Consider the following 26,742-nt stretch of genomic DNA (forward strand, 5'->3'; position numbering starts at 1 on the left):
GGCCAGACCTGTCTACCCTATAGGAGCGTTGATTCCAGACCTGGTCTACTCCGTAATAGCGTTGGGTCCAGACCTGGTCTACAACTTGATTATATAACCTAAAATCTGACACATACTCTGTCCATGTTTCTTTAAAACAAATGGATGAAAACAGTGACTCCCACTGAGATTAAATAAAAGCCAGGCTTTGTTATGTCAAACTGTTAGGGGCGGTTTCCAGACACAGACTAAAAAACATTTTCAATGGAGATTCTCTTAAGATCTTGCTTCATCTATGTCCAGGAAACCGGCCCATAATCAAGTCGGTGTGTTGTTCTGTCTGTCATACTATATCTCTTTACAGCTTCTTCCTTTAGGTCCCCCTCTTCCATCAGAGCTAGGAGCTCTTGTCGTCTCGGGTGGAAATTGTTTCATGATGTTTGGAGTCAGAGCAGGAGGTTTATTTTAATACTGAAAGAAAATGTTTACCCGAGCATGGCCAAATCTGAAGTCGCTTGTCCTAAAAAGGATTCCATAACAGCTTCAAACTGTGGCTGATTCCTTCCAGCTCTACAAATCAAATCGCAGTTAAAATAGTTTGTCCTTTAGCGGTCTGACCCCACCACTATAACCCCAGTACCCCCCTCTCCCCAAAGGGGCCGCTCTAACCTGGCAATAACCCAACACACACCCACCCACATTGGTTAGCCTATCTTAAACATGGGGCCAGATACTGTGACATGAGGCCAGATACTGTGACATAAGGCCAGATACTGTGACATAAGGCGAGATAATGTGACATAGGGACAGATACTGTGACACAAGGCCAGATACTGTGACATAAGGCCAGATACTGTGACATAAGGCCAGATACTGTGACATAAGGCCAGATACTGTGACATAAGGCCAGATACTGTGACATGAGGCCAGATACTGTGACATAAGGACAGATACTGTGACATAAGGCCAGATACTGTGACATAAGGCCAGATACTGTGACATAAGGCCAGATACTGTGACATAAGGCCAGATACTGTGACATAAGGCCAGATACTGTGACATAGGGCGAGATAATGTGACATAAGGCCAGATACTGTGACATAGGGCCAGATACTGTGACATAAGGCCAGATACTGTGATATAAGGCCAGATACTGTGACATAAGGACAGATACTGTGACATAGGGCCAGATACTGTGACATAAGGCCAGATACTGTGACATAAGGCCAGATACTGTGACATAAGGACAGATACTGTGACATAAGGCCAGATACTGTGACATAGGGCGAGATACTGTGACATGAGGCCAGATACTGTGACATAAGGCCAGATACTGTGACATAAGGCCAGATACTGTGACATAAGGCCAGATACTGTGACATAAGGCCAGATACTGTGACATAGGGACAGATACTGTGACATAAGGCCAGATACTGTGACATAAGGCCAGATACTGTGACATGAGGCCAGATACTGTGACATAAGGCCAGATACTGTGACATAAGGCCAGATACTGTGACATAAGGTCAGATACTGTGACATAAGGCCAGATACTGTGACATAAGGCCAGATACTGTGACATAAGGCCAGATACTGTGACATAAGGCCAGATAATGTGACATAGGGTGAGATACTGTGACATGAGGCCAGATACTGTGACATAAGGTCAGATACTGTGACATAAGGCCAGATACTGTGACATAAGGCCAGAAAATGTGACATAAGGCCAGATAATGTGACATAGGGTGAGATACTGTGACATAAGGCCAGATAATTTGACATAGGGTGAGATACTGTGACATGAGGCCAGATACTGTGACATAAGGCCAGATACTGTGACATAGGGCGAGATACTGTGACATAAGGCCAGATACTGTGACATAGGGCGAGATACTGTGACATAAGGCCAGATACTGTGATATAAGGCCAGATACTGTGATATAAGGCCAGATAATGTGACATAAGGCCAGATACTGTGACATGAGGCCAGATACTGTGACATAAGGCCAGATACTGTGACATAGGGCCAGATACTGTGACATAGGGCCAGATACTGTGACATAAGGCCAGATACTGTGACATAAGGCCAGATACTGTGACATAGGGCCAGATACTGTGACATAGGGCCAGATACTGTGACATAAGGCCAGATACTGTGACATAAGGCCAGATACTGTGACATAGGGCCAGATACTGTGACATAAGGCCAGATAATGTGACATAAGGCCAGATACTGTGACATAAGGCCAGATACTGTGACATAAGGCCAGATACTGTGACATAAGGCCAGATACTGTGACATAAGGCCAGATACTGTGACATAGGGCGAGATACTATAACTGGGAAACAGCAGAGAAGCTGGTGATAACAAATACTAATTTCCCATCTCACACTATTACCAAGATAGCAGTTAAGTATATAGAATGGATACATGTATTTGCAGATCTATTGATATATATAGTTAACCAAGGAAGTATAGTATAGTTGGCCAAGGAAAACACAAGCCGGGATTCAAACAAACGCAGATAAACGACCTGTGAGCTGCGATTTACTTTTTAAAAGGGTGATTTAATCTTTAAACAACGACATCTGCAACATGATCGCAGGCAAAACGTCTGGGGGGGGGGGCTTTTAAAAAGTCTATCGCAGTGCACAGGCCGTTTATCTGCGTTTGTTTAAGTCCCGGACATACTGCTGATAAAACCTCTTAGACACTTCACTATGGCCTTGCATTGCTTTTCCCCGGGGGTGCTAGGTATATTCCCATATTCCCTCTGCGCTCCACCACCACCCCGCTCTCTCTCTCACTCACTCTGAGGTGTTCCTCTTTTCGGAGAAGACTCTGAGGATGAACTCTCCCTCCTGGTGAGGCTCGTAGGTAGACGGGACGATCACGTACTCCCCGGGGCTCAGACGGAAGCGCTGGGTCACCTCCCTCAGGTTGATGTAGGACTTGCAGCGAGCCTTGGATGAGTTGAACAGGAAGAAGTCCTTCTGCATGTGCTGCTTGTTTCCGTGCATCTGGTCAGAAACACACAGACACAGACGGAGGAGGGAGGAGAAGAAAGACTGGGAATGAAAAGTGCGAAAACAAAAGTGTTGAATTAGTTATTGTTGTCAGACTATTAATCAAACAAACTTTCATAGTAACACATTCATAAATAAATATGGCGGTGATAAAACCTCAATGTGTAAATAAATACATTCCACATCTCCTGTCCTTACCTCCTTCGGCACCTGCAGACAGACAGAGAGAAGAGTTGTGTTTACACCAGAAACACCGCTCTGCTCAAAACTAAACCGTGTTACAACAGAAGGCGGCTTGTACACATCGTATGTGGTCATGCGTTAAAGGGGGAAATCTGTGATTTGTATATCCATTTTTGTACTTTTTAAACTAACTATGTGCTTTGTTGTTGTTCTGATCTGCAGATTTCCCCTTTAAAGAATAATAAAAGTTTTCTTAGATTCTTTAGTAGTGGATTTTTTTTGTTTCGTTTTTTTGGGCTGACAGGGACACCTCGTAGATGGCAAATCCGATGGTGAAGAGATTGGCTCCCAACTTCCTCTCTTTCCGTCTGTTCTTCTGCATCAGAGAGACCACGAAGGAACACGCCACCTCGTTGTCCTCTGAGTCATCATCCTCCTCCAAGAGACACAGGCGGAACTGAGGGTTGGTCCAGAATGTATCTGCAGGTAGGGAGCGGGTCCAGAACCAAACACATCACTTAAAAGTCCAATGCTACTGTTTTTTATCTTAATATAAAATCATTTAAGTACAATGAAGTACCTTACTATGATTGTTTTCAATTAAAATTGTCAAAAATAAACAAAAATATTTTCTTAGCAAAGAGCAATTTCTCAAGCAAAACATGTTCTAGGAATGTCTGGTAGTTGTCTGAGTGGGGAGGGGAAAACTGAAAACTAGCTGTTATTGGCAGTGAGGTTTGGAACTCTCTTTGTTATTGGTCTATTACCTCAAGTACAGCCTGTGATGTCACCAGGCAGGCCAAAACTCCATCCTACCAAAACAGCTGAAATTTCATGCAATCTTTTCAAACAGCTTTTACACTAAAAAAAATATTATTATAATTTTCACAATTTCACAGTATTATTCTAACTTCAAAGTGTGAAAATATAATATTTGACTACTACGTAATGGTGCCCCATATGAGGACAATCCTATACATGACGCAACAAGTCCTGGGTTAAAATAACATTTGATTTAGCCTGACCCTGAGTGCCAGGTGGAAGGGAAGTGCAATTGTCTATTCGATTGGTTCCATTGCATCAGGCAAGCTCAATCAACCACAGCTCAAGGATTTAAAATAAAACAATTATTCCTGTAGTTACTACCCAAGTCTGAATTCAACTAAAATTATAACAAATTACAGATGAGGGTTCACATAATACAGGGTTAGAGTTTAGAGGTCATCTCCTACCTGGGTAGTTCCTGCAGCCCCCGGCAGAGCAGCCTCTGACCCAACGACCCTCGTTCACAGACACCGTCCACTTGTGGATCTTATCGTCCTCCAGGGCATCAGGGGTCAGGTTGCAGATCTCAATCTTGGTGTAGTTCTTCTTGAAGTCCTCAAAGGCCATCCTGGGGAGACAGAGGAAGGGGAGACAGAGGAGAGAAAGTGGTGGGAGAGAGAAGAGGGAGAGGGAGACAGAGGAGAGAAAGGAAGAGAGTAGAGAGAAAGAGGGAGAGAGAGAGAGGCATTTACATTTACATTTACATATAGTAAGGGCCTTAGCTGCCCTGAGGAATTCCTGATTCTGCTCAATATACTTTCGCATAATACTACCGTAAAGACAAGAACAGACTTTTTAGGTTGCCTCGGGAAACTTGTAACAGACTCAGACACCTGCTCACCACGCCTCGAGACAGAGAAGAGGGAGACAGAGGAGAGAAAGAGGGAGACAGGAGAGGATTCAGACCCCGTGACTTACAGTTTCACAACCTGGTTTCAGCCTTATTCTAAAATGGATTGAAGTGTTATTATTTTCTCATCAATCTGCACACAATACCCCATAATGACAAAGCAAACACTTTTTATTAGACATTTTTGCAAATATATATATATACAGCTCAATATATCTGAGCTGTCTCATAAATACAAGTAGTGATGAAGTCAATCTCTCCTCCACTTTGAGCCAGGAGAGATTGCATGCTTATTATTATGTTATTATGTTATTATGTTATTATGTTATTATGTTATTATTATGTAGAATTAAGGGCCAGCCGTGCTGCCCTGTTCTAAGCCAATTGTAATTCTCTGAGGTCAGTCTTTGTGGCACCTGGCCACATGACTGAACAGTAGTCCAGGTGTGACAAAACTATGGCCTGTCGGACCTGCCTTGTTGATAGTGTTGTTAAGAAGGCAGAGTAGCGCTTTATTATGGACAGACCTCTCTCCATCTTAGCTACTGTTGTATCAATATGTTTTGACCATGACAGTTTACAATCCAGGGTTATCTCAAGCAGTTTAGTCATCTCAACTTGCTCAATTTCCACATTATTTATTACAAGATTTAGTTGAGGTTTAGGGTTTAGTGAATGATTTGTACCAAATACAATGCTTTTAGTTTTTGAAATATTTCGGACTAATTTGTTCCTTTCTGAAACTAACTGCAGCTATTTGTTAAGTGTTGCAGTCATTTCAGTCGCTGTAGTAGCTAACGTGTATCATGTTGAGTCATCGGTATACATACATTTACATTTACATTTAAGTCATTTAGCAGACGCTCTATACACTGGCTTCACTCGTTAGTAAAGATTTTTAAAAGTAAGGGCCTTCGACAGCTGCCCTGGGGAATTCCTGATTCTACCAGGATTTTGTTGGAGTTCTGTCCCTGAGCTGTCCTTGTCTATTAATGTTCTGTATAATGTTTCATGTTTTGTGTGGACCCCAGGAAGAGTAGCTGCTGCTTTCGCAACAGCTAATTGGGATCCTAATCAAATACCAAATACCATTAAATACCTCTGTGTTCTGATAGACAGGTAATGCTTTATCTACAATATAGAAGGGGGTGTAAAGCCAAAACACATACGTTCAGAAGACTATGATTGACAGAGGAGAGGGAGAAAGAGGAGAGGGAGACAGAGGAGTGGGAGACAGAGGAGTGGGAGATGGAGGAGTGGGAGACGGAGGAGAGGGAGACAGAGGAGTGGGAGAGGAACACAGAGGAGAGGGAAAGAGAGGAGAGGGAGACAGAGGAGAAGGAAAGAGAGGAGAGGGAGACAGAGGAGTGGGAGAGGAACACAGAGGAGAGGGAAAGAGAGGAGAGGGAGACAGAGGAGTGGGAGAGGAACACAGAGGAGTGGGAGACAGGAGTGGGAGACAGAGGAGAAGGAAAGAGAGGAGAGGTAGACAGAGGAGTGGGAGAGGAACACAGAGGAGTGGGAGAGGAACACAGAGGAGAGGGAAAGAGAGGAGAGGGAGACAGAGGAGTGGGAGAGGAACACAGAGGAGTGGGAGACAGGAGTGGGAGACAGAGGAGAAGGAAAGAGAGGAGAGGGAAACCGCTGGATTGGGACAGAGGAGTGGGAGAGGAACACAGAGGAGAGGGAAAGAGAGGAGAGGGAAACAGAGGAGTGGGAGAGGAACACAGAGGAGAGGGAAAGAGAGGAGAGGGAAACAGAGGAGTGGGAGACAGAGGAGAGGGAAACAGAGGAGTGGGAGACAGGGGAGTGGGAGAGGAACACAGAGGAGAGGGAAAGAGAGGAGAGGGAAACAGCTGGATGGGGACAGAGGAGTGGGAGAGGAACACAGAGGAGAGGGAGACAGGGGAGTGGGAGAGGAACACAGAGGAGAGGGAAAGAGAGGAGAGGGAAACAGCTGGATGGGGACAGAGGTGTGGGAGAGGAACACAGAGGAGAGAGAGAGACAGGGGAGAGAGAGACAGAGGAGAGGGATACAGGGGAGAGGGAGGCAGATGGAGACATAGGGAGAGGGAGAGGGAGACAGAGGAGTAGGAGACTGATAGAGGAAATTATAGTTGAAATGATTAATTATATATACATTTCTGATTAAAACCATTTATTCTGATACTATTATGTTATGATATGAAATGCATGGGTTCTTGGTTCTTGGCTGTTACTGAAAATGTAAGCAGAACGAATTAATTGTCTGTGCCTCTCGGGGGTTTAAGGGGGAGATATGCTATAGCTTTTCAGACAGATAAGAAATATTTGGGTGGTGTTCCATTAGTGGAGAAAAGTATACCTTTTAGACAGTGGGTGATGTGGAGGTAAACCCAGGCCCTGCATGTCCCCAGGCACCCTCATTTGTTGACTTCTGTGATTGAAAAAGCCTTGGTTTCATGCATGTCAACATCAGAAGCCTCCTCCCTAAGTTTGTTTTACTCACTGCTTTAGCACACTCTGCTAACCCTGATGTCCTTGCCGTGTCTGAATCCTGGCTCAGGAAGGCCACCAAAAATTCAGAGATTTCCATAACCAACTATAACATCTTCCGTCAAGATAGAACTGCTAAAGGGGGAGGAGTTGCAGTCTACCGCAGAGATAGCCTGCAAAGTAATGTCATATTTTCCAGGTCCATACCCAAACAGTTCGAACTACTAATTCTGAAAATGACTCGCTCCAAAAATAAGTCTCTCACTGTTGCCGCCTGCTACCGACCCCCCTCAGCTCCCAGCTGTGCCCTGGACACCATTTGTGAATTGATTGCCCCCCATCTAGCTTCAGAGTTTGTTCTGTTAGGTGACCTAAACTGGGATATGCTTAAAGTCCTACAATCTAAGCTAGATGCCCTCAATCTCACACGAATCATCAAGGAACCCACCAGGTACAACCCTAACTCTGTAAGCAAGGGCACCCTCATAGACGTCATCCTGACCAACTGGCCCTCCAAATACACCTCCGCTGTCTTCAACCAGGATCTCAGCGACCACTGCCTCATTGCCTGTATCCGCTACGGTGCCGCAGTCAAACGACCACCCCTCATCACTGTCAAACGCTCCCTAAAACACTTCTGTGAGCAGGCCTTTCTAATCGACCTGGCCCGGGTATCCTGGAAGGACATTGACCTCATCCCGTCAGTTGAGGATGCCTGGTCATTCTTTAAGAGTAACTTCCTCACCATTTTAGATAAGCATGCTCCGTTCAAAAAATGCAGAACTAAGAACAGATACAGCCCTTGGTTCACTCCAGACCTGACTGCCCTCGACCTGCACAAAAACATCCTGTGGCGGACTGCAATAGCATCGAACAGTCCCCGCGATATGCAACTGTTCAGGGAAGTCAGGAACCAATACACGCAGTCAGTCAGGAAAGCTAAGGCCAGCTTCTTCAGGCAGAAGTTTGCATCCTGTAGCTCCAACTCCAAAAAGTTCTGGGACACTGTGAAGTCCATGGAGAACAAGAGCACCTCCTCCCAGCTGCCCACTGCACTGAGGCTAGGGAACACGGTCACCACCGACAAATCCATGATTATCGAAAACTTCAACAAGCATTTCTCAACGGCTGGCCTGCCTTCCGCCTGGCTACTCCTACCTCGGCCAACAGCTCCGGCTCCCCCGCAGCTCCTCGCCCAAGCCTCTCCAGGTTCTCCTTTACCCAAATCCAGATAGCAGATGTTCTGAAAGAGCTGCAAAACCTGGACCCGTATAAATCAGCTGGGCTTGACAATCTGGACCCTCTATTTCTGAAACTATCCACCGTCATTGTCGCAACCCATATTACCAGCCTGTTCAACCTCTCTTTCATATCGTCTGAGATCCCCAAGGATTGGAAAGCTGCCGCAGTCATCCCCCTCTTCAAAGGGGGAGACACCCTGGACCCAAACTGTTACAGACCTATATCCATCCTGCCCTGCCTATCTAAGGTCTTCGAAAGCCAAGTCAACAAACAGGTCACTGACCATCTCGAATCCCACCGTACCTTCTCCTCTATGCAATCTGGTTTCCGAGCCGGTCACGGGTGCACCTCAGCCACACTCAAGGTACTAAACGACATCATAACCGCCATCGATAAAAGACAGTACTGTGCAGCCGTCTTCATCGACCTTGTCAAGGCTTTTGACTCTGTCAATCACCATATTCTTATCGGCAGACTCAGTAGCCTCGGTTTTTCGGATGACTGCCTTGCCTGGTTCACCAATTACTTTGCAGACAGAGTTCAGTGTGTCAAATCGGAGGGCATGTTGTCCTGTCCTCTGGCAGTCTCTATGGGGGTGCCACAGGGTTCAATTCTCAGGCCGACTCTTTTCTCTGTATATATCAATGATGTTGCTCTTGCTGCGGGCGATTCCCTGATCCACCTCTACGCAGACGACACCATTGTATACACTTTCGGCCCGTCATTAGACACTGTGCTATCTAACCTCCAATCGAGCTTCAATGCCATACAACACTCCTTCCGTGGCCTCCAACTGCTCTTAAACGCTAGTAAAACCAAATGCATGCTTTTCAACCGATCGCTGCCTGCACCCGCATGCCCGACTAGCATCACCACACTGGATGGCTCCGACCTTGAATATGTGGACACCTATAAGTACCCAGGTGTCTGGCTAGACTGCAAACTCTCCTTCCAGACCCATATCAAACATCTCCAATCGAAAATCAAATCAAGAATCGGCTTTCTATTCCGCAACAAAGCCTCCTTCACTCACGCTGCCAAGCTTACCCTAGTAAAACTGACTATCCTACCGATCCTCGACTTCGGCGACGTCATCTACAAAATTGCTTCCAACACTCTACTCAGCAAACTGGATGCAGTTTATCACAGTGCCATCCGTTTTGTCACTAAAGCACCTTATACTACCCACCACTGCGACTTGTATGCTCTAGTCGGCTGGCCCTCGCTACATATTCGTCGCCAGACCCACTGGCTTCAGGTCATCTACAAGGCCATGCTAGGCAAAGCTCCGCCTTATCTCAGCTCACTGGTCACGATGGCAACACCCATCCGTAGCACGCGCTCCAGCAGGTGTATCTCATTGATCATCCCTAAAGCCAACACCTCATTCGGCCGCCTTTCGTTCCAGTACTCTGCTGCCTGTGACTGGAACGAATTGCAAAAATTGCTGAAGTTGGAGACTTTTATCTCCCTCACCAACTTCAAACATCAGTTAGCTGAGCAGCTAACCGATCGCTGCAGCTGTACATAATCTATTGGTAAATAGCACACCCATTTTCACCTACCTCATCCCCACAGTTTTTATTTATTTACTTTTCTGCTCTTTTGCACACCAATATCTCTATCTGTACATGATCATCTGATCATTTATCACTCCAGTGTTAATCTGCAATATTGTAATTATTCGCCTACCTCCTCATGCCTTTTGCACACATTGTATATAGACTCCCCTTTTTTCTCTGTGTTATTGACTTGTTAATTGTTTACTCCATGTGTAACTCTGTGTTGTCTGTTCACACTGCTATGCTTTATCTTGGCCAGGTCGCAGTTGCAAATGAGAACCTGTTCTCAACTAGCCTACCTGGTTAAATAAAGGTGAAATAAAAATTAAAAAAAACAGTTTGGAATGTAGTTTTATGGGGGGAGTAGAGGAAGAGTTCCAGACCTAAAAACAATGGGTTCTTGTGAGAATCGGAGAGAGGGCGGGAAACTGATGATGTCATTTCCAGTTTATAACCTGTGGAAAAATGTGTATGCGGGCAGTACTCTCTTGTAATAAACACTGTTTACCTTTGGCTTTTAACACTGGTCTCAATCTACTTCATGCAAAATTAATGAACTTACTACTCATTAATGAATTAGAAATGAGTGCGAATTGGTTTTGGCAATTAAAACATACAGGAATTTAGAATTCCTCTATCAGAGACAGAGGAGAGGGAGAGTCAAGAATTGGCATGCTCTACTCAATCATTTGTAATCAAACATATTTTGTTACACTGGAAAAGGAAGACTGAAACAATCTCTACATTTAGCTGTTCTTCAGCAGCAGAAGAGCTTTAAAACTGAAAGACAATTTCAGTGAGTGTGGGTCTTCCTTTTCCAGTCGAGACAGATGAGAGGACATGAAACGTGGGTAGAGACAACAACAAGTGTACATTTTCAAGAAGCAAACTAGAAGGACATTGTTGAAGAGAGGAACAGACTCACCAGAACTCCCCGTCCTCAGCACTCTGATGCTGTAGCTGGTCCTTCTCTCCCTTAGACAGAGACACCCACTCCTTTGAGCTGTGGACGGGGAGGCAACAACATCAACAACAACAGACAAACTCAATAGTATGATACATGGACCTGTGAATATACAGCTGTAGGATCTTAATTTGATCACTCAGTTGTCCCAGAGATTTTTCCTGGGCAGCAGGAAATTCAAAAGGAGCCTTAAGATTTACATAAATTCCCAGAAAACCCGCAGGTCTCTTTATCAGTAATGTAATCCTTTGGATTACTCAAAATGAGTACTGTAATCTGAATACTTGTCACGCCCTGACCTTAGAGAGACTTTTCATTTCTCTATTTGGTTAGGTCAGGGTGTGATTTGGGGTGGGCGTTCTAGTTTTTCTATTTCTTTGTTGGCCGGGTGTGTTTCCCAATCAGAGGCAGCTGTCTATCGTTGTCTCTGATTGGGAATCATACTTAGGCAGCCTGTTTTCCACCTGAGTTTGTGGGATCTTGTTTTTGCACAGTAGAGCAGAACTTTACGTTTGTTTACCTTTGGTTGTTGTTTTGGGGTGTTCGTTCTAAATAAAGAAAGATGTACACTTTCCACGCTGCGCTGAGGTCTCATTCCGACGACAGGCTTAACAATACTGTGGGTCCCTTCTAACAACCAGACATAGTTTTAAAAATGTTTTAAAAATGTGCACCTGATAAAGCGTTATTTAATTTAGCAACATCAGTACTTTCTAGTTAGGGACTATTGTGAGAGCATATGTCACGTCCTGACCTTAGACCTTAGACCTTAGTACAGTTGAAACAGCGATTGCTCCGTGAAGAGCACACTTCTCAAGCGTGCCAGTGGCCATCGAAGGTTGAGCATTTGCCCACCCACCCGGGTGAGGATGACGAGCACTCAGATGAGCTTCCCTGAGACGGTTTCTGACAGTTTGTGAGCTGGCGTGGTTAAACGTGATCTGCGTTTGTGAGGCCAAATTTTCTAAAACGATGTTGGAGGCGGCTTATTCCTACAGTCAACATGCCAATTGCACGCTCCCTCAAAATTTGAGACATGTGTGGCATGGTGTTGTGTTGACAAAACTGCACATTTTAGAGTGGCCTTTTATTGTCCCCCAGCACAAGGTGCACATGTGTAATGATCATGCTGTTTAATCAGCTTTTTGATATGCCACACCTGTCAGGTGGATGGATGATCTTGGCAAAGGAGAAATGTTCACTAAAAGGGATGTAAACAAATTTGTGCCCAAAAATTTAGATTAATACGCTTTTGGTGAGTATGGAACATTTCTGGGATCTTTTATTTCAGCTCATGAAACATGGGACCAACACTTTGTTGCGTTTTTATTTTTATATTTTTATATTTTTGTTCAGTGTAAATCCTCCTGCTGCAGTCAACCAACCAATCAGCCAATCAGTCAACCAACCAACCAACCAATCAGCCAATCAGTCAACCAACCAACCAATCAGTCAACCAACCAATCAGCCAATCAGTCCAACCAATCAGCCAATCAGTCCAACCAATCAGCCAATCAGTCCAACCAACCAATCAGTCAACCAACCAATCAGCCAATCAGTCCCACCAATCAGCCAATCAGTCCAACCAACCAATCAGCCAATCAGTCAACCAACCAATCAGTCCAACCAACCAATCAGCCAATCAGTCCAACCAATCAGGTTTTATCTTACTTGTCACTCCAGGGCCCGTTCCACTCCACCTGACCCCAGGGGTTCCTGAGGCGCACCAGACGCACCTTAGACGCTTTGTGCTGGGACTGCTTACACAGAGGAGAAACACACACCCCGGTCCAGGTAACAATGGCAACAACCACTGGCCCAGTCAGTCAGCTTCCAAAAGGCCTACAGTCATCTAACCACAGCTCTATATCTCATGGTCTATCTAATAATGTAGTATCTCATGGTCTATCTATCTAATAATGTAGTGTATCTCATGGTCTATCTAATAATGTAGTATCTCATGGTCTATCTATCTAATAATGTAGTATCTCATGGTCTATCTAATAATGTAGTGTATCTCATGGTCTATCTAATAATGTAGTGTATCTCATGGTCTATCTATCTAATAATGTAGTGTATCTCATGGTCTATCTAATAATGTAGTATCTCATGGTCTATCTATCTAATAATGTAGTATCTCATGGTCTATCTAATAATGTAGTGTATCTCATGGTCTATCTATCTAATAATGTAGTGTATCTCATGGTCTATCTATCTAATAATGTAGTGTATCTCATGGTCTATCTATCTAATCATGTAGTATCTCATGGTCTATCTAATAATGTAGTGTATCTCATGGTCTATCTATCTAATAATGTAGTGTATCTCATGGTCTATCTATCTAATAATGTAGTATCTCATGGTCTATCTATCTAATAATGTAGTGTATCTCATGGTCTATCTAATAATGTAGTGTATCTCATGGTCTATCTAATAATGTAGTATCTCATGGTCTATCTATCTAATAATGTAGTGTATCTCATGGTCTATCTATCTAATAATGTAGTGTATCTCATGGTCTATCTATCTAATCATGTAGTATCTCATGGTCTATCTAATAATGTAGTGTATCTCATGGTCTATCTATCTAATAATGTAGTGTATCTCATGGTCTATCTAATAATGTAGTGTATCTCATGGTCTATCTAATAATGTAGTATCTCATGGTCTATCTATCTAATAATGTAGTGTATCTCATGGTCTATCTATCTAATAATGTAGTATCTCATGGTCTATCTATCTAATAATGTAGTGTATCTCATGGTCTATCTATCTAATAATGTAGTGTATCTCATGGTCTATCTAATAATGTAGTATCTCATGGTCTATCTATCTAATAATGTAGTGTATCTCATGGTCTATCTATCTAATAATGTAGTGTATCTCATGGTCTATCTAATAATGTAGTATCTCATGGTCTATCTATCTAATAATGTAGTGTATCTCATGGTCTATCTATCTAATAATGTAGTATCTCATGGTCTATCTATCTAATAATGTAGTGTATCTCATGGTCTATCTATCTAATAATGTAGTGTATCTCATGGTCTATCTAATAATGTAGTATCTCATGGTCTATCTATCTAATAATGTAGTGTATCTCATGGTCTATCTATCTAATAATGTAGTATCTCATGGTCTATCTATCTAATAATGTAGTGTATCTCATGGTCTATCTATCTAATAATGTAGTGTATCTCATGGTCTATCTAATAATGTAGTATCTCATGGTCTATCTAATAATGTAGTGTATCTCATGGTCTATCTAATAATGTAGTGTATCTCATGGTCTATCTAATAATGTAGTGTATCTCATGGTCTATATATCTAATAATGTAGTATCTCATGGTCTATCTATCTAATAATGTAGTGTATCTCATGGTCTATCTAATAATGTAGTGTATCTCATGGTCTATATATCTAATAATGTAGTATCTCATGGTCTATCTATCTAATAATGTAGTGTATCTCATGGTCTATCTAATAATGTAGTGTATCTCATGGTCTATCTATCTAATAGTGTAGTATCTCATGGTCTATCTATCTAATAATGTAGTGTATCTCATGGTCTATCTATCTAATAATGTAGTGTATCTCATGGTCTATCTAATAATGTAGTGTATCTCATGGTCTATCTATCTAATAATGTAGTATCTCATGGTCTATCTATCTAATAATGTAGTGTATCTCATGGTCTATCTATCTAATCATGTAGTATCTCATGGTCTATCTATCTAATAATGTAGTGTATCTCATGGTCTATCTATCTAATAATGTAGTGTATCTCATGGTCTATCTAATAATGTAGTGTATCTCATGGTCTATCTAATAATGTAGTATCTCATGGTCTATCTATCTAATAATGTAGTGTATCTCATGGTCTATCTATCTAATAATGTAGTATCTCATGGTCTATCTATCTAATAATGTAGTGTATCTCATGGTCTATCTATCTAATAATGTAGTGTATCTCATGGTCTATCTATCTAATAATGTAGTGTATCTCATGGTCTATCTATCTAATAATGTAGTGTATCTCATGGTCTATCTATCTAATAATGTAGTATCTCATGGTCTATCTATCTAATAATGTAGTGTATCTCATGGTCTATCTATCTAATAATGTAGTGTATCTCATGGTCTATCTAATAATGTAGTATCTCATGGTCTATCTATCTAATAATGTAGTATCTCATGGTCTATCTAATAATGTAGTGTATCTCATGGTCTATCTATCTAATAATGTAGTGTATCTCATGGTCTATCTATCTAATAATGTAGTGTATCTCATGGTCTATCTATCTAATAATGTAGTGTATCTCATGGTCTATCTATCTAATAATGTAGTATCTCATGGTCTATCTAATAATGTAGTATCTCATGGTCTATCTATCTAATAATGTAGTGTATCTCATGGTCTATCTAATAATGTAGTGTATCTCATGGTCTATCTAATAATGTAGTATCTCATGGTCTATCTAATAATGTAGTATCTCATGGTCTATCTATCTAATGTAGTGTATCTCATGGTCTATCTAATAATGTAGTATCTCATGGTCTATCTATATAATGTAGTGTATCTCATGGTCTATCTATCTAATAATGTAGTATCTCATGGTCTATCTATCTAATAATGTAGTATCTCATGGTCTATCTATCTAATAATGTAGTATCTCATGGTCTATCTATCTAATAATGTAGTATCTCATGGTCTATCTAATAATGTAGTGTATCTCATGGTCTATATATCTAATAATGTAGTATCTCATGGTCTATCTAATAATGTAGTATCTCATGGTCTATCTATCTAATAATGTAGTGTATCTCATGGTCTATCTATCTAATAATGTAGTGTATCTCATGGTCTATATATCTAATAATGTAGTATCTCATGGTCTATCTATCTAATAAATGTAGTGGTCTATCTATCTAATAATGTAGTGTATCTCATGGTCTATCTATCTAATAATGTAGTATCTCATGGTCTATCTATCTAATAATGTAGTATATCATGGTCTATCTAATAATGTAGTATCTCATGGTCTATCTAATAATGTAGTATCTCATGGTCTATCTAATAATGTAGTGTATCTCATGGTCTATCTATCTAATAATGTAGTATCTCATGGTCTATCTAATAATGTAGTATCTCATGGTCTATCTATCTAATAATGTAGTATCTCATGGTCTATCTAATAATGTAGTATCTCATGGTCTATCTAATAATGTAGTGTATCTCATGGTCTATCTATCTAATAATGTAGTGTATCTCATGGTCTATCTATCTAATAATGTAGTGTATCTCATGGTCTATCTATCTAATAATGTAGTATCTCATGGTCTATCTAATAATGTAGTATCTCATGGTCTATCTATCTAATAATGTAGTGTATCTCATGGTCTATCTATCTAATAATGTAGTGTATATCATGGTCTATCTATCTAATAATGTAGTATCTCATGGTCTATCTAATAATGTAGTATCTCATGGTCTATCTATCTAATAATGTAGTATCTCATGGTCTATCTATCTAATAATGTAGTATCTCATGGTCTATCTATCTAATAATGTAGTGTATCTCATGGTCTATCTATCTAATAATGTAGTATCTCATGGTCTATCTATCTAATAATGTAGTATCTCATGGTCTATCTATCTAATAATGTAGTATCTCATGGTCTATCTAATAATGTAGTGTATCTCATGGTCTATCTAATAATGTAGTATCTCATGGTCTATCTATCTAATAATGTAGTGTATCTCATGGTCTATCTATCTAATAATGTAGTGTATCTCATGGTCTATCTATCTAATAATGTAGTGTATCTCATGGTCTATCTATCTAATAATGTAGTGTATCTCATGGTCTATCTAATAATGTAGTGTATCTCATGGTCTATCTATCTAATAATGTAGTATCTCATGGTCTATCTATCTAATAATGTAGTATCTCATGGTCTATCTATCTAATAATGTAGTGTATCTCATGGTCTATCTATCTAATAATGTAGTATCTCATGGTCTATATATCTAATAATGTAGTATCTCATCTCAGTATCTATCTATCTATCTATCTATCTATCTATCTATCTATCTATCTATCTATCTATCTATCTATCTATCTATCTATCTATCTATCTATCTATCTAATAATGTGTGTATCTCATGGTCTATCTAATAATGTCATCCAATAACTCACGATAGTTGGCATTAAGTGAATCTATATGTTTCTATAGTTGTATCTCACCTCCTCAACGGCAGTCACAGAGTAGGCGTGGCCCTTCACAAGGCCAGTCACAGTGCGCGTCTCAAATCGAGCAGGAACCAGGGACTGGAGAATGGAACGAACAACAAGACAGGATCACAATTACGGATCGTCAACGGCGACATGGGGAACAGCACTGATTGGATACAGTTGGTTAAACCAATGGAAGGGGACAGTTTTCAAATTGCACGTGATCATCGATGAGTTCCAACACTCAGTACATTTAGTTAAACCTATGGAATAGCTTTTTTCTTGGCGGGGGGGGGGGGGGTCCAATCCTCTTGTAATTCTACATACATTAATGGACAGGACAATGAGTAGAGGAAGCAGGAAAGACAGACGAAGATATTGTGTTAGAAACAGGTAAAGGGATGGATTTGGACCCACACCGACGCTGAGGGTGGCGGCACTAATTGCGGGCAAGACCTCCACAGGCAGGCCATATAGCTTTTTTATTTACTGAAATGGCTACTGGGTCTGTTCTGAATCGTAACTTAAGAGCGAGGCTCCCTGACGGGCTGCTGTATTTACGCGAGACTTTTCCATTAGGGGTTCATGAGGTCAGGGGTCACGCTACTAAGGTCAGAGACTCACGTCGATAGAGCAGCCCATCATAGAGCCTCTCTCCAGGGCCTTCTTCATGATCTTGTACAGTTCCTTGGGCGCCTCCTTCATCTCATAGAACTCTGTCACGCCCCCGGTGAAGTCTTCCATGGCCTCCGTGGTGTTACCACCCTTCAGGGCCTCATAGGAACCGTGAAGCCTGGGGAGGAGGGGGGATGGGAGAGTGAGGGTTAGGGTCGTAGTGTTACCACCCTTCAGCCTGGGGAGGAGGGGGGATGGGAGAGTGAGGGTTAGGGTCGTAGTGTTACCACCCTTCAGCCTGGGGAGGAGGGGGGATGGGAGAGTGAGGGTTAGGGTGAGGGTTAGGGTCGTGGTGTTACCACCCTTCAGCCTGGGGAGGAGGGGGATGGGAGAGTGAGGGTTAGGGTTGTGGTGTTACCACCCTTCAGCCTGGGGGAGGGGGGATGGGAGAGTGAGGGTTAGGGTTAGGGTCGTGGTGTTACTGCCCTTCAGCCTGGGGAGGAGGGGGATGGGAGAGTGAGGGTTAGGGTCGTGGTGTTACCACCCTTCAGCCTGGGGAGGAGGGGGATGGGAGAGTGAGGGTTAGGGTCGTAGTGTTACCACCCTTCAGCCTGGGGAGGAGGGGGATGGGAGAGTGAGGGTTAGGGTCGTGGTGTTACCACCCTACAGCCTGGGGAGGGGGGATGGGAGAGTGAGGGTTAGGGTCGTAGTGTTACCACCCTTCAGCATGGGGAGGAGGGGGGATGGGAGAGTGAGGGTTAGGGTCGTAGTGTTACCACCCTTCAGGGCCTCGTAGGAACCATGCAGCCTGGGGGAGGGGGATGGGAGAGTGAGGGTTAGGGTCGTGGTGTTACCACCCTTCAGGGCCTCGTAGGAACCGTGAAGCCTGGGGGATGGGAGGGTGAGACAGGGTGAGGGTTAGAGGTAGGTCAGGGGGTGAGAGGGTGGAGAGAGGGTCAGGGGGTGAGAGGGTGGAGAGAGGGTCAGGGGGTGAGAGGGTGGAGAGAGGGTCAGGGGGTGAGAGGGTGGAGAGAGGGTCAGGGGGTGAGAGGGTGGAGAGAGGGTCAGGGGGTGAGAGGGTGGAGAGAGGGTCAGGGGGTGAGAGGGTGGAGAGAGGGTCAGGGGGTGAGAGGGTGGAGAGAGGGCCAGGGGGTGAGAGGGTGGAGAGAGGGTCAGGGGGTGTTGATGATATGTTACCAAAAGGCATAAAATGGTGAATTTGGGTGTCACCTCTCTACTGATGATAAACTGGTGAATTTGGGTGTCACCTCTCTACTGGCGATAAACTGGTGAATTTGGGTGTCACCTCTCTACTGACGATAAACTGGTGAATTGGGTGTCACCTCTCTACTGGCGATAAACTGGTGAATTTGGGTGTCACCTCTCTACTGGCGATAAACTGGTGAATTTGGGTGTCACCTCTCTACTGGCGATAAACTGGTGAATTTGGGTGTCACCTCTCTACTGATGATAAACTGGTGAATGTGGGTGTCACCTCTCTACTGGCGATAAACTGGTGAATGTGGGTGTCACCTCTCTACTGATGATAAACTGGTGAATGTGGGTGTCACCTCTCTACTGGCGATAAACTGGTGAATGTGGGTGTCACCTCTCTACTGATGATAAACTGGTGAATTTGGGTGTCACCTCTCTACCGGCGATAAACTGGTGAATTTGGGTGTCACCTCTCTACTGGCGATAAACTGGTGAATTTGGGTGTCACCTCTCTACTGATGATAAACTGGTGAATGTGGGTGTCACCTCTCTACTGACAATAAACTGGTGAATGTGGGTGTCACCTCTCTACTGATGATAAACTGGTGAATTTGGGTGTCACCTCTCTACTGGCGATAAACTGGTGAATGTGGGTGTCACCTCTCTACTGATGATAAACTGGTGAATGTGGGTGTCACCTCTCTACTGGCGATAAACTGGTGAATGTGGGTGTCACCTCTCTACTGACGATAAACTGGTGAATTTGGGTGTCACCTCTCTACTGGCGATAAACTGGTGAATGTGGGTGTCACCTCTCTACTGGCGATAAACTGGTGAATGTGGGTGTCACCTCTCTACTGGCGATAAACTGGTGAATTTGGGTGTCACCTCTCTACTGGCGATAAACTGGTGAATTTGGGTGTCACCTCTCTACTGATGATAAACTGGTGAATTTGGGTGTCACCTCTCTACTGATGATAAACTGGTGAATTTGGGTGTCACCTCTCTACTGGCGATAAACTGGTGAATTTGGGTGTCACCTCTCTACTGGGGATAAACTGGTGAATTTGGGTGTCACCTCTCTACTGATGATAAACTGGTGAATTTGGGTGTCACCTCTCTACTGGCGATAAACTGGTGAATTTGGGTGTCACCTCTCTACTGGCGATAAACTGGTGAATTTGGGTGTCACCTCTCTACTGACGATAAACTGGTGAATTTGGGTGTCACCTCTCTACTGGCGATAAACTGGTGAATTTGGGTGTCACCTCTCTACTGATGATAAACTGGTGAATTTGGGTGTCACCTCTCTACTGGCGATAAACTGGTGAATTTGGGTGTCACCTCTCTACTGATGATAAACTGGTGAATTTGGGTGTCACCTCTCTACTGGCGATAAACTGGTGAATTTGGGTGTCACCTCTCTACTGGCGATAAACTGGTGAATTTGGGTGTCACCTCTCTACTGGCGATAAACTGGTGAATTTGGGTGTCACCTCTCTACTGGCGATAAACTGGTGAATTTGGGTGTCACCTCTCTACTGGCGATAAACTGGTGAATTTGGGTGTCACCTCTCTACTGATGATAAACTGGTGAATTTGGGTGTCACCTCTCTACTGATGATAAACTGGTGAATTTGGGTGTCACCTCTCTACTGATGATAAACTGGTGAATTTGGGTGTCACCTCTCTACTGATGATAAACTGGTGAATTTGGGTGTCACCTCTCTACTGACGATAAACTGGTGAATTTGGGTGTCACCTCTCTACTGATGATAAACTGGTGAATTTGGGTGTCACCTCTCTACTGACGATAAACTGGTGAATTTGGGTGTCACCTCTCTACTGATGATAAACTGGTGAATGTGGGTGTCACCTCTCTACTGATGATAAACTGGTGAATGTGGGTGTCACCTCTCTACTGATGATAAACTGGTGAATTTGGGTGTCACCTCTCTACTGATGATAAACTGGTGAATTTGGGTGTCACCTCTCTACTGATGATAAACTGGTGAATTTGGGTGTCACCTCTCTACTGATGATAAACTGGTGAATTTGGGTGTCACCTCTCTACTGACGATAAACTGGTGAATGTGGGTGTCACCTCTCTACTGATGATAAACTGGTGAATGTGGGTGTCACCTCTCTACTGATGATAAACTGGTGAATTTGGGTGTCACCTCTCTACTGATGATAAACTGGTGAATTTGGGTGTCACCTCTGATGATAAACTGGTGAATGTGGGTGTCACCTCTCTACTGACGATAAACTGGTGAATTTGGGTGATAAACTGGTGAATTTGGGTGTCACCTCTCTACTGATGATAAACTGGTGAATGTGGGTGTCACCTCTCTACTGATGATAAACTGGTGAATGTGGGTGTCACCTCTCTACTGATGATAAACTGGTGAATTTGGGTGTCACCTCTCTACTGGCGATAAACTGGTGAATGTGGGTGTCACCTCTCTACTGGCGATAACCTGGTGAATGTGGGTGTCACCTCTCTACTGGCGATAAACTGGTGAATTTGGGTGTCACCTCTCTACTGGCGATAAACTGGTGAATTTGGGTGTCACCTCTCTACTGATGATAAACTGGTGAATTTGGGTGTCACCTCTCTACTGATGATAAACTGGTGAATTTGGGTGTCACCTCTCTACTGGCGATAAACTGGTGAATTTGGGTGTCACCTCTCTACTGGGGATAAACTGGTGAATTTGGGTGTCACCTCTCTACTGATGATAAACTGGTGAATTTGGGTGTCACCTCTCTACTGGCGATAAACTGGTGAATTTGGGTGTCACCTCTCTACTGGCGATAAACTGGTGAATTTGGGTGTCACCTCTCTACTGGCGATAAACTGGTGAATTTGGGTGTCACCTCTCTACTGGCGATAAACTGGTGAATTTGGGTGTCACCTCTCTACTGAATTTGGGTGATAAACTGGTGAATTTGGGTGTCACCTCTCTACTGGCGATAAACTGGTGAATTTGGGTGTCACTGATAAACTGGTGAATTTGGGTGTCACCTCTCTACTGGCGATAAACTGGTGAATTTGGGTGTCACCTCTCTACTGGCGATAAACTGGTGAATTTGGGTGTCACCTCTCTACTGGCGATAAACTGGTGAATTTGGGTGTCACCTCTCTACTGGCGATAAACTGGTGAATTTGGGTGTCACCTCTCTACTGGCGATAAACTGGTGAATTTGGTGTCACCTCTCTACTGCGATAAACTGGTGAATTTGGGTGTCACCTCTCTACTGGCGATAAACTGGTGAATTTGGGTGTCACCTCTCTACTGATGATAAACTGGTGAATTTGGGTGTCACCTCTCTACTGGCGATAAACTGGTGAATTTGGGTGTCACCTCTGATGATAAACTGGTGAATTTGGGTGTCACTGGCGATAAACTGGTGAATTTGGGTGTCACCTCTCTACTGGCGATAAACTGGTGAATTTGGGTGTCACCTCTCTACTGGCGATAAACTGGTGAATTTGGGTGTCACCTCTCTACTGGCGATAAATAAACTGGTGAATTTGGGTGTCACCTCTCTACTGGCGATAAACTGGTGAATTTGGGTGTCACCTCTCTACTGATGATAAACTGGTGAATTTGGGTGTCACCTCTCTACTGATGATAAACTGGTGAATTTGGGTGTCACTCTCTACTGATGATAAACTGGTGAATTTGGGTGTCACCTCTCTACTGATGATAAACTGGTGAATTTGGGTGTCACCTCTCTACTGATGATAAACTGGTGAATTTGGGTGTCACCTCTCTACTGGCGATAAACTGGTGAATTTGGGTGTCACCTCTCTACTGATGATAAACTGGTGAATTTGGGTGTCACCTCTCTACTGACGATAAACTGGTGAATTTGGGTGTCACTGATGATAAACTGGTGAATGTGGGTGTCTACTGATGATAAACTGGTGAATTTGGGTGTCACCTCTCTACTGATGATAAACTGGTGAATTTGGGTGTCACCTCTCTACTGATGATAAACTGGTGAATTTGGGTGTCACCTCTCTACTGATGATAAACTGGTGAATTTGGGTGTCACCTCTCTCTACTGGCGATAAACTGGTGAATTTGGGTGTCACCTCTCTACTGATGATAAACTGGTGAATGTGGGTGTCACCTCTCTACTGACGATAAACTGGTGAATGTGGGTGTCACCTCTCTACTGATGATAAACTGGTGAATTTGGGTGTCACCTCTCTACTGATGATAAACTGGTGAATTTGGGTGTCACCTCTCTACTGATGATAAACTGGTGAATTTGGGTGTCACCTCTCTACTGATGATAAACTGGTGAATTTGGGTGTCACCTCTCTACTGATGATAAACTGGTGAATGTGGGTGTCACCTCTCTACTGACGATAAACTGGTGAATTTGGGTGTCACCTCTCTACTGATGATAAACTGGTGAATGTGGGTGTCACCTCTCTACTGATGATAAACTGAATGTGGGTGTCACCTCTCTACTGGCGATAAACTGGTGAATTTGGTGAATTGGGTGTCACCTCTCTACTGGCGATAAACTGGTGAATTTGGGTGTCACCTCTCTACTGGATGATAAACTGGTGAATTTGGGTGTCACCTCTCTACTGGATAAACTGGTGAATTTGGGTGTCACCTCTCTACTGATGATAAACTGGTGAATTTGGGTGTCACCTCTCTACTGGCGATAAACTGGTGAATTTGGGTGTCACCTCTCTACTGACGATAAACTGGTGAATTTGGGTGTCACCTCTCTACTGATGATAAACTGGTGAATGTGGGTGTCACCTCTCTACTGATGATAAACTGGTGAATTTGGGTGTCACCTCTCTGATGATAAACTGGTGAATTTGGGTGTCACCTCTCTACTGATGATAAACTGGTGAATGTGGGTGTCACCTCTCTACTGACGATAAACTGGTGAATTTGGGTGTCACCTCTGATGATAAACTGATGATAAACTGGTGAATTTGGGTGTCACCTCTCTACTGATGATAAACTGGTGAATTTGGGTGTCACCTCTCTACTGACGATAAACTGGTGAATTTGGGTGTCACCTCTCTACTGATGATAAACTGGTGAATGTGGGTGTCACCTCTCTACTGACGATAAACTGGTGAATTTGGGTGTCACCTCTCTACTGATGATAAACTGGTGAATTTGGGTGTCACCTCTCTACTGGCGATAAACTGGTGAATTTGGGTGTCACCTCTCTACTGATGATAAACTGGTGAATTTGGGTGTCACCTCTCTACTGATGATAAACTGGTGAATTTGGGTGTCACCTCTCTACTGATGATAAACTGGTGAATTTGGGTGTCACCTCTCTACTGATGATAAACTGGTGAATTTGGGTGTCACCTCTCTACTGGCGATAAACTGGTGAATTTGGGTGTCACCTCTCTACTGGATAAACTGGTGAATTTGGGTGTCACCTCTCTACTGATGATAAACTGGTGAATTTGGGTGTCACCTCTCTACTGATGATAAACTGGTGAATTTGGGTGTCACCTCTCTACTGATGATAAACTGGTGAATTTGGGTGTCACCTCTCTACTGTGATAAACTGGTGAATTTGGGTGTCACCTCTCTACTGATGATAAACTGGTGAATTTGGGTGTCACCTCTCTACTGATGATAAACTGGTGAATTGGGTGTCACCTCTCTACTGATGATAAACTGGTGAATTTGGGTGTCACCTCTACTGATGATAAACTGGTGAATTTGGGTGTCACCTCTCTACTGATGATAAACTGGTGAATTTGGGTGTCACCTCTCTACTGATGATAAACTGGTGAATTTGGGTGTCACCTCTCTACTGATGATAAACTGGTGAATGTGGGTGTCACCTCTCTACTGACGATAAACTGGTGAATTTGGGTGTCACCTCTCTACTGATGATAAACTGGTGAATTTGGGTGTCACCTCTCTACTGATGATAAACTGGGTGTCACCTCTCTACTGATAAACTGGTGAATTTGGGTGTCACCTCTCTACTGGCGATAAACTGGTGAATTTGGGTGTCACCTCTCTACTGATGATAAACTGGTGAATTTGGGTGTCACCTCTCTACTGGCGATAAACTGGTGAATTTGGGTGTCACCTCTCTACTGGCGATAAACTGGTGAATTTGGGTGTCACCTCTCTACTGACGATAAACTGGTGAATTTGGGTGTCACCTCTCTACTGGCGATAAACTGGTGAATGTGGGTGTCACCTCTCTACTGATGATAAACTGGTGAATTTGGGTGTCACCTCTCTACTGATGATAAACTGGTGAATTTGGGTGTCACCTCTCTACTGATGATAAACTGGTGAATGTGGGTGTCACCTCTCTACTGACGATAAACTGGTGAATTTGGGTGTCACCTCTCTACTGATGATAAACTGGTGAATTTGGGTGTCACCTCTCTACTGGCGATAAACTGGTGAATTTGGGTGTCATGATAAACTGGTGAATTTGGGTGTCACCTCTCTACTGATGATAAACTGGTGAATTTGGGTGTCACCTCTCTACTGATGATAAACTGGTGAATTTGGGTGTCACCTCTCTACTGATGATAAACTGGTGAATTTGGGTGTCACCTCTACTGGCGATAAACTGGTGAATTTGGGTGTCACCTCTCTACTGACGATAAACTGGTGAATTTGGGTGTCACCTCTCTACTGGCGATAAACTGGTGAATTTGGGTGTCACCTCTCTACTGATGATAAACTGGTGAATTTGGGTGTCACCTCTCTACTGATGATAAACTGGTGAATTTGGGTGTCACCTCTCTACTGATGATAAACTGGTGAATTTGGGTGTCACCTCTCTACTGGCGATAAACTGGTGAATTTGGGTGTCACCTCTCTACTGGCGATAAACTGATAAACTGGTGAATTTGGGTGTCACCTCTCTACTGATGATAAACTGGTGAATTTGGGTGTCACCTCTCTACTGGCGATAAACTGGTGAATTTGGGTGTCACCTCTCTACTGGCGATAAACTGGTGAATTTGGGTGTCACCTCTCTACTGGCGATAAACTGGTGAATTTGGGTGTCACCTCTCTACTGGCGATAAACTGGTGAATTTGGGTGTCACCTCTCTACTGGCGATAAACTGGTGAATTTGGGTGTCACCTCTCTACTGGCGATAAACTGGTGAATTTGGGTGTGAAGTTCAACTCCGCCATCTCTATATCTAGAACAGTTGATACGGGAGGCCCTCAAGGTTGCGTACTTTCACTGATACTGTACACAAACGATTGTCAAGCCTCTGACGCAGCCCACAAGTTTTTAACAAAATATACAGATGACACCGCTGTTGTGGGTTTCCTCCACCCAGACCAAGCCTCTCCAAGGTTTCAGGGCCTCATAGGAACCGTGATCAAGCCTCTCCAAGGTAGCCATCGCCTCCAGTGCCAATTACACTGAGTGGGTCAGTTATCCTGCTTCTGTGGAGAAACCACTGCGCTGTTTCAGGCGCAACGTTTACGGTCATGATGTGGGAAGTGTGCAGGAGGTCATGGGACAGAGGATTGTGCCCTTTATGTGGATAAAGTTGTGTGAGTCAACTGTAGG

General features: G+C 43.3%; 2 protein-coding genes across 13 annotated transcripts in view; one reads left to right on the forward strand and one right to left on the reverse strand.

The window, feature by feature from the left end:
• The window catches only part of LOC124046819 (dynactin subunit 1-like), an 808,447-nt gene that overhangs the window by 265,181 nt on the left and 516,524 nt on the right, over nt 1-26,742 (forward strand). The window lies entirely within an intron of this gene.
• The window catches only part of capn3a (calpain 3a, (p94)), a 68,847-nt gene that overhangs the window by 25,236 nt on the left and 16,869 nt on the right, over nt 1-26,742 (reverse strand). For all 4 annotated transcript variants that reach the window (XM_046367592.1, XM_046367593.1, XM_046367589.1 and 1 more), the window contains exons 5-12: nt 17,968-18,136; nt 17,356-17,439; nt 12,779-12,864; nt 11,069-11,146; nt 4,422-4,582; nt 3,500-3,669; nt 3,205-3,216; nt 2,792-3,000 (exon numbers count right to left, since the gene is read on the reverse strand). In XM_046367592.1, coding sequence (XP_046223548.1) covers nt 2,792-3,000; nt 3,205-3,216; nt 3,500-3,669; nt 4,422-4,582; nt 11,069-11,146; nt 12,779-12,864; nt 17,356-17,439; nt 17,968-18,136 — 969 coding nt within the window. The remainder of the gene's footprint in view (nt 1-2,791; nt 3,001-3,204; nt 3,217-3,499; nt 3,670-4,421; nt 4,583-11,068; nt 11,147-12,778; nt 12,865-17,355; nt 17,440-17,967; nt 18,137-26,742) is intronic.

The sequence above is a fragment of the Oncorhynchus gorbuscha genome, linkage group LG10 (assembly GCF_021184085.1).
Source record: "Oncorhynchus gorbuscha isolate QuinsamMale2020 ecotype Even-year linkage group LG10, OgorEven_v1.0, whole genome shotgun sequence".
NCBI classification, from domain to species: Eukaryota; Metazoa; Chordata; class Actinopteri; order Salmoniformes; family Salmonidae; genus Oncorhynchus; species Oncorhynchus gorbuscha.